The sequence below is a fragment of the Pipra filicauda genome, unplaced genomic scaffold (assembly GCF_003945595.2).
Source record: "Pipra filicauda isolate LSUMZ 115617 unplaced genomic scaffold, ASM394559v2 scaffold137_size4652046_pilon, whole genome shotgun sequence".
In the NCBI taxonomy this organism is placed as follows: domain Eukaryota; kingdom Metazoa; phylum Chordata; class Aves; order Passeriformes; family Pipridae; genus Pipra; species Pipra filicauda.
This window is the reverse complement of record NW_024103851.1, coordinates 185,421-198,579: the sequence shown is the minus strand read 5'-3', so window position 1 is coordinate 198,579 and position 13,159 is coordinate 185,421. Positions and strand designations below refer to the sequence as shown.

The following is a 13,159-nucleotide window of genomic DNA, read 5'->3' as shown; positions in this document are numbered from 1 at the left end:
AGGATGCTACAAAAGAATAGTGTCTCCTAAAGAAAAAAAAAGGCAATCCTACTAGTTTGCTACAATATTTTTCTTACTAACCATCTGAATTTTAATGAAATACACTTTACCATAAAAAATATGAGTTTTAATTTACAAAATTAAATGTATAACCATTACTGAATCCCATTGTAATGCTTCTAAATTTTAATGTTTGTTGCTGCAAACAAAATTATACCACACTATCTTGAATGTTGCAACAAGCTGTGTAGGGTATTTCTAATCTGAGTTTTGACTACTTGCAGCAATACACCTACAAGAATCTGCTAAGAAGACTCTGGTTGTTAAAGAGCTTAAAAAGAAGGGAGAGAGAAAGAGAAGTGGAAGGTTATATTTGCCAAGGTGGTAAGACTTTTGTCTGAAACCAAAACACCATTTTGTTTTACTGCTGCAAATTTTGGTTTTGGAAGCAAAAGAAATGTCGCACGACTTTTCCTCCAAAACACTTTCTGTTCTGATCCCCTGTGCTTCCAATTTATTGTTATGCTAAGGTTATTTAGTAACAGATTTACCTGTGTTTCCTTTTCTTCTTTCTGGGAGGAGTATCAACATCTTCAGCAGGGACTGGTGCAATAATACTAGATTCCTTTACTCTAAACTCATACACCTAACAAGAGATACCATAATACATCCACGATAAATCTCTCACTAGTAGAAAGTTGCTCATTTTCTAAGTTAGTATGATTTCCTTCAACCAACAACTTACAGATTATATCCAGTCATAGTCTTTTTTCAATACATTTAAAGCTGATTATTTTTGTCATTTAATAACTGATAGGCTAATTTAAACCTCCTCTAAATTTTATTTAAAAACATTTTTAAAACTAACTTTTATGTATTTGTGGTATGAATTCAGGATCATAGCATTCTTGGGAAAACCAAGAAAATTAATTAATTTTCTCTTCTAGTAATCAATACTGGTATTTCTATACTTCAGTTTTAAAAGTAAAAAGCTATCACCCCTAGCAAGTAGCTTCCTTTCTTACCTGTCTGCACGTTTTGGTCCCAATCAGTCTGGCAATTGCACAGAAGTTGTCATAGTAGGTGCCAATAAGAACTCTAAACATTGAGGCTTCTGCACCACTCCATTCCACATTCTCCGGAGGCTCAATATTTGGCTTCATCTTTATTGGTGTTTGACACCTAGAATTTGCTTCTGTAATAAATAATTGAGAGTAAGGTAATTTCAAAAATTTTACACAGCCCTTAAAAATGTCAAATTATTAATTGCAGTTAAAAATATCCCAGAGGTGGTTGTTGTTGTTGTTTCCTAAGCACCACAAAAACCCAATGCTTTTCACATATCTCTTGCAGAAGCTAACAGTAGCTATTCAATTACATGATCTATACGAAAATTGAGACAATTTGGGCATTTCCTTCCAGGATTTTGATTCATTAAACTCATATTATTACTCTGTCTTTTCATTCAGTCCCATACATTCTAAATACATGTTTTCTAGGATTGTGGGGCTCAACTTGTTTTGGTGGGGTTTGTTGTTGTTGTTGTTAGTTTTTTTTTGTTTGGTTTGGTTCTGTTTTATCTTCTCAAGCACTGCAGCTCACTGAATAAAGAAGGCATTGACCAGCCTCACCAGAGGAACTCGATGTTTCATCTTTCTTTTCTTCTTCTTCTTTATCATTGTTTTCTCCTCCAGTTTCCGTTCCAGCTTCTCGATCGCTATCCGTGTCTTTTGATTCCAAGACATTTATTGTTGGTGTGCTGGGTCTGCTGGTGTTGTTTGGAAGTCTCCCCCTCCGGCGGCCACCCGGGCGCTTTGGTGGTGTCTTTATACGCTCAGCGGTCAAGGCAGCTGCAAACTCCTTTGCACCTTCCTAAACACAAAACATCGCAGTTTTTAGTAAAATAATTAAAAAGTGTTTTCACCTGTGATCAGGGCTTGGGGAAGGGCACATTCTACTTGTATACTGCATAACTCTGCATTATTCTACAAAATAATCATGTACACAGACATTCCAGTTAAATGTACTCTAACCATGAACATAAAATACCTTTGATGCTACCATGAAAAAAAATCTACATTTACAAAGTACTCATGTCAGTATTCCAGTTCTCCTTTTATTTTGGCTGCCAAGTGAAAAATAATTCAGTAGTAAATTTCTATTTCCCCAGATGACAGAAAAAATGAGAATTTCCTACAGAGAATACCTGTCAAAACACAGGAACTCTTCTGGCACATGGCACTTCAACAATATGTGTTCTGCATTTTTTAAAATGCAAGTACTGGTAATTTGTTTTCTAGTGGAAAGGGGTATGACAATGTGTAGCAAGTTTTTAGATTGGAAAATTGCATAGTTTTTCATACTAAAAAATTTAGGGGAATTATGAGAGAGATTTGAAATTATATTACATCTCACCTTATTAATTTCCATTCTTTTGCTTCTTAAGACTTTAAGTCCTGGATGGAATCTGCCTTAGGCAAACTAAAAAACCTTTATAATTTTTAGTTGTGATATAATTTACAAGAGAGTTTACTCTGCAGTTCCTTGACTAGACTGGACGCAACAGCAGCAACACCATCATTAAGAGGTAATAATATTTCTTCCCTATAATATCTCGGGCTACATCTAACAGATCTAAAATATATTCCTATTTAAGAGGATTGGAATTTAAATCTTTTCTTTCACACCCACTGAAGAAAACCTACTTGACTGCAAGTGGCCCACAAGTATATGCACTATCCTAGATCCAGTGTGTCCTTATATAAAGTGTATCCTGCTATACTGCAGCTAGCACTAGCACTCAGTGAATTGTAACTTATAAAATTATCTTACCAAATGTTGATAACAGTGCGGTCCACAAGGCTTATTATCTAATGCTGTTTCTGTATTCTTTCGTTTATAAGTATTAGGAGTTGCATGGAATGCTGTTGAATCAAAACATCACATTTTTAAGTTTTCATATAAAAATATATTAAATATCTAACCTTAAACAGTATCCAAAACACAAGGTTTACCAAGACTTTACTAAAACCAGAATAAAAATATTAAGAAATGGAAAAAAGCCCCACAAAATAAACTCCATGTAGTGACATCTGACTTACCACTTAAATACACAGAGACGCACATAGGTTAAGTTTCACATATCACGGAATGGTTTGGAAGGGACTTTAAAGATCATCTCGATCCAAACCTATTGCCATAGACAGGGATACCTTCCACTAGTGGACCAGGTTGCTCCAAACCCCATCCAACCTGGCCTTGAATACTTCCAGGGATGGGGCACCCACAGCTTTTCTGGGCAATCTGTTCCAGTGTCTCACCATCCTCACAGTCAAGAATGTCTTCCTTACACCAAATGTAAATCTATTCTCTTTCAGTTTAAAGCCATTACACCCATTTACATCAGCAATCATCACATTTATTTCATGTATGAAGGAAGATTTGCTATATCTCCCTTCCTAACAAAAGAACAGACTTTAATTTATCGTCATGTTAAACAAGAATTATTCAGGGCTTCTCCTATTAATGCATGATCATTCCTTCAATCTGTTAGATTCAGTTGTTCAATTTCTATCTTATCAAAAAATCCAAGCCCATACATGCTTTGGAAAGGTAATGGATCCAACTTTACATTTTCATCAAAGAGAAGGAGACACATAAGCATTTTTCCTCTATTAGTTTATCAGCACTCCAACTAAGCTGATAGGATGTAAGAGTTCAGTTCCTGTTCCTGTATCCCAGGAACTGAACTCTTTCCCAGGGTAAAAATAAGTTAGCATTGCACAGTCACTATGGATCAGAACAACCACAGTTAAGTCTGCAACTTGCAGAGAAGTTCTGCTCCTGTATCTGATGGACTCTGCATAGCTCTATATAAGCTGCGGAGCAGTAACTCGGAAAAAAGCAGAACTGGGTATGTTACACATGCAACAAGAGCATCTTTACAACAGGATAGCAGAATCTTCTACCCATTTCTCTTTGCCAGAGCCTGTTGTCCTACCATGCAATCCCTGCCAGCAGGATGTTTTCAGAGACAGTGACTTACATGGTTTTGCTGGAAGTCTTGGGAACTTCTCCGTAACACTTACTTAACTGAAGCCTGGAAAATCTGCCACTAGACTCTCACCAAAACTCATATACTCATGCTCCCAAATTATATTAGAAGCTTTTTGAAATACTATCCTTAGTTTTCTGCAATATTCTTTTTTAAAAAAAAATTCACCTGTGTGCAAGAAAAAATTATTCTGGTTTTCTTGATATATATATATATACACAAATAGACGCATATCAATAAATACTTTGTCCCTCTGAACGTGTTAACAGTGGCATACAGAACTGCAAGGAACAAAAATGGGGAATGGACTGAAGTTCAAAAGTTAAAAAAAAAAGAGTACTCAGTGCTAGCTGTCTGTTTGTTAATGCTCCATGAAGGCCTAGAAAAGACACTCATCTGAAAATGTGGCTTTTCCAGGCTCTGTAAAAGCATTTATTCTACAGTTTTACCACAGCTGCAGTTAGGCAACTGTAACTTAGAGTGAAGTTCTTAAACATTCAGTTAATTATAAGTGCTAATGTTCAAACTGAAAGGTGAAATCCCTCCCCTCTTACCCATATTAATCTAAAAGGGCAGTTCCATACCAACACGACAGACATCCTTCTCCCTCATTAACCACCACCACAGACTTCCCTACTCATCTTATTTCTAGATCATGCACAGGGCTTCTCTCTATATATCCACTATGCTTTCAAGACTGAGCTTTTTTAATGCAGTTCCTTCCCTTTTAAAGAATGTGGGCAGAGCCCAAATATGTCTTCACAGACAAAGTTTTTAAAAGTAAATTTCATTTCAGTGGTCTGGTTTGCAGCGTAGCTCTGCAAGCATCACTGAGGAGGGTGACCAGTGGTGGTGAGCACTTCTTAAGAAAGCTTCTCTGATGAAACCACTCTGTCTTGGAACGATCCTTTCATGCTCCCCTCCCATAAAGGAGGGCAGGCTAAAAATCAAATCATAAATTCTATAGTGTTGTGCCTGTATTAATGACAATAGCACATGGGAACCCCAGGGAAGCAACGTATTCTTACAAGGCTTTCTTAAAATGGTATAAACAATATAAAAGTATCACTAATTAAATATTGCATCCCTTTATTAAAAAAAAATCATGTTTTATAAATCTGGAAACACAAAAAAGCTTTAATTTTCTACATATAGGCATGTAGCTCTGTGAAAATTATTCACAAGCAAGTATAGGAATTTAATTTATGCATATTGTTGCTATTAGCACTTTTTTCCCCCAGGTTTCAGTTAAAAGCTTTTATGGAGTATGTCAGTTCTCATATGTTTCAAGTAACCTTGAAGTGTTCATACATTCTCTAGGTAAAATACGCTAAATAACAAAGAAACCTAGCAATTTAATGCCAAGTTATCCCACCTTTTTCCAGCTTTTAAGGAACAATGAAATGATGGGAGCCCCCCACCCAAAATAGAGGGGAACCCCCCCATTTTGTAGCACTGTATCTTCAAATTTGCACAGTATACAATTTCATTCAGGGTTTTTTTCCACATAACTGTTTTACTTTCTCTTCATAGCACAAGAAAAATAATCTTACATCAATACAAAAGAATAATAAAACATTTGCAAGCCATGATCCATATCAGAGTGCTGCAGTGTGCAGAAATCAAAACTATTCTTTTCACGTGTTACTTGCAGATGCAAACACTTCTCTCACAAGTTCATTGTGCGCGGTCATAGAATGAAAATTTTTTCAAAAAATTGTTTTCCTTTGGACAATGAAGACCTGCTTAGTTTGCAATGTAGTGAAATAAATCAACCTTTGATATTTTTAAACCAGAGAGACTTCAAAAGTAGGCTCTGATACTTCATATTAGAATTATATCTTGTATTCAATTATTTAAAAAACACCCAACATAGAATGGTAAAGACAACTATAGTCAAAATCTACCACCACTGTTGCGAGGGATTTTTTTGGGGAGGAGCCTTGTTACAAAAAAAGGACCCAGAACAAGTATAAAACTATTTGTATAGCTGTATTATTAATTTTTCAAATATCAGGAATAATGTTTCTTAAAAAAATCACAAAAGACTTTTTAGGGTTTCCTAAATACCTAGAGTCCGTATTTCTTTAATAATTTCCTCAAGAAAATAATTCTAAAACTGCTTCACTGAGCATATTTTTTGTCTTTGAGATTTATTATCTGTCTCATCCCCAAGGGGCTCAACTCTCATATTTTTCATAATGTGAAAGTACACAGGCAACAGTTTAGCCTGAAATGTACATTTGCTTCACAGTCAAGCTATTTGGGAAATTCCCCCTACCTGATACTTTTCCTTCTTCTAAATTCTTTGTTAGTCCAGACATTTAGGCATAATTCCTTGCTGTCAGCAAATGAAGTCGGTACACAAGTTTTTTCAGTAATGTCATCACCTGCACATAAAGGGATTGCCAGGTCGTCAAGGGGACTTGACATGTTAAAAATCTAATGATAACTTTTCCTATATTTAACTCAAATGTTCTAGAACAAAGATTGGAAACTCCATAAAATAAGGCTAATCTTAACAAAAATGGAATCTAAGAGGGGGGAATTACAAAAAGCAAAACCAGACCCAATAGAATTCCTCTATTATTTTTTTTTTAATTCTCTATGCCTTCTCCAGAGATTTGCACCTTTCAGAGTACAAATCTGATCACTATGGCCCACCACATTACCAAAGTAATTCATCAAAAATGTCATCTGCAGAAGCCAGGACATCATCCAGCAGCACTTGGGAAGTGCATGAAGCAGAACAGAGGTAACTGTAGAAAGGTTATCAACTTTTTTTAAAAGTTAAATTGTTAAATTGTTGCAGAGACGTTGAAAATTGCTAGTGCAGCCTTCCAATAACCAGAGAGGTCTTTTTTTTTTTGATGAGTTACTTATTCCCAGCAATGAGCCTGGTGAGTTTTTACAAACACTCTTAAAATTTCACAGGAAGCAAAGAGGTCATATAACTGACTCTCAGTTTCTAAGGGATAAATTCCTAGCTCTAGACGGACACGCAGACAGACAGACACAGACAGAAAACAATCCTCTTTCTTTGGTGTTGCTATGGACAAAAGCAAAAGGAAGCGATGCATCCAAAGCAGTGAGCAGTCATTGTTGAGGTGGAATCTGGGTATGTTTTCAGGGACTGAAAGCATGACTGAAAGCATGACATCAGTTTACCACATTCAGTGTCCAGTGCGGCAGCTACATAGTGAATGTGTAAATCAAGCTTCAAGAGGCCTCTTTGTAATGATCAAGTATCAAATACATCATTACCAGTGATGATGCATGTGCTGCATAAGCTGTCATGAGGAGCATTATCATAACCAGTAATTTCACACTCCATCCTGACACAAAGGTACCTCTTGAGTGCCTTCACAGTGAAAGTGCTATTCATCCCTCTTTCTGCTATGGCCCTGAAATCCTGAAGGGATGATTTAAAGTTTGGGCATTTTTAAGTACGAGGCACAGTTTAAATGAAGCCTTGGACATACACCAGGTTGGAAAGAACACTGACTTGTTTAAGGGATGTATCAAAATTCACCAGCAACAAGAACTTAGGCAATCTTTCAGTAAAAACACTTTGTCTTCCATCTCAAGGTTATGAACACAGAGAAAGGAGGCACAGCACTTTTGGCTTAAAGGATGCTGCTAGTGTGAGAATTGAGGTCCTGCAGCCAGTCAGTGTTTCAGCCAAAGACTCTGGACTTTCCCATTGGCTGAACCAGGCACTCAAAAACACATCAAAATGTACAACAGTATGAACCTATCCTTCACAGCACTCAGAGAACAGAAGTCTCACAGAGCTCATGCCTCAGAACTGTGAACCAGTAATACCAGGCTCCCCAGAGTAGCAAGCACCAACACATGGTCAGTGGAACTTTTCAGTTCTACTTCTGTCAATCTGCAAAATGACTGTGAAAGGCAAATCTACACAGACTAATGAAATATATGCATATTTTAGAGGAACCCACATCTTCACTGGAAAACTCCTACAAGTTTATAAAATCAGTGAGAAAAATGACTTAAGACGACTGCTGCAGAAATACCTAAAGTCTTCAAAGGTGCCACTAGAAACAGTTGGTTCTCACTATGTCCAGACAGTGCTTTTTCATTGACTTAAAAAGTCAAAATCCTTTTAAAATGGCATTTAGTCTCTCTGCTAAACTATTGAGAGTGTCAAGAACTCATATAACCCCTGCCAGATAAACGGATTGCCAAGAGGCAGCATACAGCTTCACTTCCCTGGCCTACAGACTAAGGCTGCACACAGCACTTCTTGGAATGAGTCATCCAGGCAACTAAGATACCACAAAACCTACAGCTTCACAGAACACATCATGTTGAAACTGGCTGGACAAGACAGAAGCTATACACCTCCAGAAACTTATTGTTCTTTAACCTCATTCAGAAATAAGTGCTTCCTTTTATTTTTTTCTTCGTATTTTCAAGCAAGGGCTGTCAACAGAATATAAGGAGGAAGTGAAACAACAGACCTAGCTCCAAAAGGCACAAGTACTGTTGGAACTAGGAACATGAAAAGCTCCCCTCCTCCCCACCACCTGAGAACAACTCCAATTCCTCCTCAAACTGAAAGGCAACTAAGGGATACTAAAAAGCAGCAGCACTGTGCAAAGCCTTCAGTGTGAAGTACAAACAACAGGCAGATTGCATGTGTGCTGGATGAGGAGCTGCTGACAAAGCACAAAGATTTCCAAATGAACATGCATGCGCACTCACAGTGGAACATGCAAATGAACAGTTAAGTCAAAAGAGAAAATTAATTTGAGGGCATCATAGTATTCCACTCCAAGTCAAAACCACTTCATAATTGACTGTTAGTTTCCCCTTTACATTTGACTCTGTTCTCTGAGCAAGAACTGTCTCTAGTAGCACTTCAGAACCTCTCTTACTCTTCACACTTTGCAAGCAAAAACTAACATCACTGCTAAGCTCTTGTCAAATCCTTCTCCCAAAAGAATGGGGCGACATGAAAGCAATTCAGTGGAAAGGATATTACAATTTTTAAACTCAACTCCCTGAAATAATTCTTCAAATAACCAAGTTATTAACTTGAGAGGATAAAAGATAAAACTGTTCATGAGCATTTATTCTCCCTGTTGCAAAATGAAACAAGTTTGATGAATAACTAAGAATTTTTATGGAAAAATACATTCCATTCTCCATGCATAAACTGAGAAAGTGTAACATAGAACCAATAGTAGAAAATAACATAGTTTTCTTACAGACTATATAAAGAGAAGTGATGTTACAGGTTGGTCCAAGTCAGGAATATACAAAGTCCTAAATGCAAAAAGGATAACAAACTACCCCACAGAGGTGCATTTGGTTTTTTTGAGGTACAGCTTTCACTGCAAAATAATGTCAACATGGACAAGCTGTTTTCATAAGCTTCAGAAATACTGATGCTTTTATTTTTTCTTCTCTTTCCTTCCTACTGCATTGTATCCCGACTTGCAAAACCAAAATATATACAAGCACACTATAATCATACTTACGATGTAAGAAGCAATCATATTTAAAACAGCGTCTACAGAAGAGCGTGTGGAAAGAGTGCAGGCTTTGCTCCCTCTGAACGGATTTCGCATTTGGTCCATCTATGTTCGGTGTGCATTCAGGAGGAAGAGCTCCGGGAAGCTGCTGCTCAGTGAGTTCTTTATATCTTTAAAAGAAAGTAATGGATGTTATTTATTAAGTATATATTTTTTTAAAAACGTATTTTTTATTCCAGTATCACTCTGTAATTTCAATGACAAATTTAAAAAAAAAAAAACAAAAAAACTAAAAAAAACCTAAGAAATATAAGCCAGCTGAAAAGGTCAATCTCTTAGTGACATGACAAGTTTTTAATTTCATACTCATTAATACAAATATAAAATTGACTAGGAAAGAATGCATTTGTTTTCCAGACCATCATCTCTTCAAATATATTACTCACTAACTCCAAAAAGGAGATTTATTTCTTTTTTAACAAAAGCTTTTGCTTTAACACCTCAAAAAATGACATAGATTATTAAAGACACAAAAGTATACACTTTTAAACAGTTTAAAAGGAAGGCTAATAAACGCTTCTGTATTGTTTGACTCTGTGGGAATGGCCAATTCCCTTCAAGTTTCACTTGCAGCAGTTACACGACTGCCACAGAACTAGCTGCAAGGGGGACCATTTCTAATCAACAAATATTTAATGAAGTCGAGGAATCTTTGTTTCACAGAGCAACACAGCAATATACCCTAAGAAATATTGTCTTACTTCTCTTTCAGTTCTTCTGCTGTACCCTTGTCCGGAAACATGGAGGAAATGGCTTCAAATATCTTGTCAGAAGGAAATCTCCGAGGTGGGCGGCTTTCTTTCTCTGTCAAGGAAGCAAAACATTTGGAGAACAAGAATATTATATTCCTGTTCCTTTGCTACCTCAATAAGGTGCTCAGAGAAATGGGGACTTCACCAAAATTCTAACATTTAGAAATATCACAGACAACTTAAACTGGGTTAAGTGATCTTTCCTGCCGAGAGAACTCTACTAGTAAAAATGGAGAAACGATTATTTCACCACCAGATGGAGATGGCAATTCAGAACTCTGCCTACTTTAGAATAATATTTCATTTTTTGAGGAGTACCAAAACATTTATTAAACAGCTACCTGACTCATATTTGTTACATTTGACTGCCTCAGTTTGCAGATAAACAAAAACTGGAACAAGTATCTTGTAGTATTCTCTGTACAAAATGAACTCTCTTGAACTAAGTGACAAAGGCAATTATGAAAATCATGCTACTTTAGACCTGAAAACTGTATTGTATAAAGAAGGGTTTGAACAAGTTTATTTAGTGGTTAAATAAAAAGTTTTGGTTTTAATTTTTTATGCCTGCAGACAAACATACCCATCCTGTTACCTTCCCGATCTTTTTGCTTGTCATCTCTTTCCTCAGGATTGTCATCTCCATCATCATCATCTTCATCATCACTATATTGACCAAGGGCATTGACCAGCTCAACAAATATTTCATCATTGATAAATCCACACTCTGAAATTCAGCAAAATTGTGAGTGAACACAAAAGTACAAGGTGTATATTAAGTATTTTTAATCCCCCTTACACTTCAATTAAATTATGGTAAATGCTGCTGTTCATAAAAAAGAATTTTGTGTTTTTCCCCTCTTAGTTTCAGTATATGAACAAGAGATGAGTTAAAAATACTCATTATTCATTTCTTAGACTGACAACTGGGAAGGCAAGAAGGAAACTTGTGGGCATTTTTCTTTTCCCGACTTCCTGTGCTTCATATCAGTACACATACATAAATCTCTCCTCCTTGGAAGATAAAAAAAAACATTACTAGCTAGACTATTTAAGAGATTTTATGCCAGAATCCCAGTTCCAACACGGTAAGTTAAGCCAGTCTGGAAATGCATGTTAACAGTCTATAAAGTAATTCTTAATCAGCTGGGGAATCTCATGAGAGAGTTTGGTTGGTAGTCCCTTAGCATCCACTTCCCTATAGACCCCATTAGTAGGGTGATAAAAAAAGAACGCAGTTATATATAAAAAATTCAAGAGAAAACTGAAGGATACCATGCTGCATAGATCTACTTATTAGTTTATATTCTATTGTGACATTCAGAGGGCAGAAGAGATTTAACAATAAGGTATTTCTGCACAGAGGAAAAATCATAGTTAGTGTTGACAGAAACTGCTATTTTTCAAAAAATAATCATGAACTGTGCAGGAACTTCAGTGCTTATCACCGTCCTCTTTTGACCCTGGACTGGTGTTGGATGTCAAAATAACTTGACAGAAACTAATAGTTTTATTACTATGTAGACACTGAAAACACCATTTGGATGTTTTAAACAGAACTCTTAATATACACACACAGGTTAGTACAAATTAATCTCCCAAACATGCAATTATAAAGCTAGTTTAGAATTCTGACTCCTACACACGAATGCCTCTGGATTACAGATTCCCACAGCATTTAATTACAGTCACTCAAGAATACTAGTTATTGGGAATCTAAAAAAAGTCTTTCTACTTTCAATATATAGGTTTGAAGATCCCATAACAACAATAATCGCCATCATAAACTTGGGTCTCGAGATGCTCAAACAGGATTAATTTTAAAGCTAGACTCATTTAATAATAAATTAAATCATAGAAGACATTTACTACCAATGTCATCATTTTGACATAACCAGTTCTCTGACAGGGATATTAGCAGTCAGTAAATCTGTAAAAATATCCAAAGGCCAAACCCCATGAAACATTTTATGTTCCTTATGAAATACAAAGGCACCAGCTATCCTGAGGACATTAACAAGTCAAACGTGTAGCAGTTATTATCAAATCACAGGCTTAACTTTCATGAGAAGCACATAATGAACTCAAAAAATGTCATTCTCTTCCTCAATCACTTCAGCATTAACAGGAATATAATCAATTTTAAGAAACTATTCCCTGTTTGAGTGAAGGGGTAGACTGGATAGGTAATGTTTCTGTTAAGGAGGAACCAGAGTGGTCAAGAGAAACCTTTACAGCTGTAAAGCTCAGTATATAAACTTGTATACTCAGTCTACAAAACTTGTATAAACCAGTTCTGAGCGAGCACACAGAGTAAGTGAAAGGTCACCACTTCACTGAGACTTTAGCAAACTAAGAGACAGATTACATTGCAGGTAGTCCAGCTTCCACACGGGAGGAGAGGTAAACTACACATAAGAATAAATATATACAAAAACCCACAAACCTACAAGAGGTTATTCTACTGAATTGCAATTGCAAATGTTGTCATTATCAGAGTTTTGCATACTTCTCCTGCCACCTTCTCCTAGGCAGGACACGCAGGGACATTACAATATTTTATTCCAAAGTTCTGGGCACAAAATTGAATACCAAGAATCACTGTATAGTATAGGGAAAAAGATAATGTGCTTAATTTCTCCATACTACTACTTTAAAACTCTTAGCCTTATGAAAATGCAAAGCAGTATATCTAAATAAGGAAGCCAGTTATACCCAATGTTTACACAATGTAGAGATTCTAGTGACACTACTGTAACAATCAAGCCTCAAGCCTTAACAAGCAATACTAC

The 13,159-nt window shown here is 36.3% G+C and overlaps 1 protein-coding gene across 8 annotated transcripts in view; it reads right to left on the bottom strand.

The window, feature by feature from the left end:
- The window catches only part of EZH2 (enhancer of zeste 2 polycomb repressive complex 2 subunit), a 51,279-nt gene that overhangs the window by 10,953 nt on the left and 27,167 nt on the right, over positions 1-13,159 (bottom strand). For all 8 annotated transcript variants that reach the window (XM_039378393.1, XM_039378388.1, XM_027729135.2 and 5 more), the window contains exons 6-12: positions 10,951-11,094; positions 10,317-10,419; positions 9,562-9,725; positions 2,833-2,924; positions 1,632-1,872; positions 1,026-1,195; positions 552-646 (exon numbers count right to left, since the gene is read on the bottom strand). In XM_039378393.1, the coding sequence (XP_039234327.1) occupies positions 552-646; positions 1,026-1,195; positions 1,632-1,872; positions 2,833-2,924; positions 9,562-9,725; positions 10,317-10,419; positions 10,951-11,094 (1,009 nt within the window). The remainder of the gene's footprint in view (positions 1-551; positions 647-1,025; positions 1,196-1,631; positions 1,873-2,832; positions 2,925-9,561; positions 9,726-10,316; positions 10,420-10,950; positions 11,095-13,159) is intronic.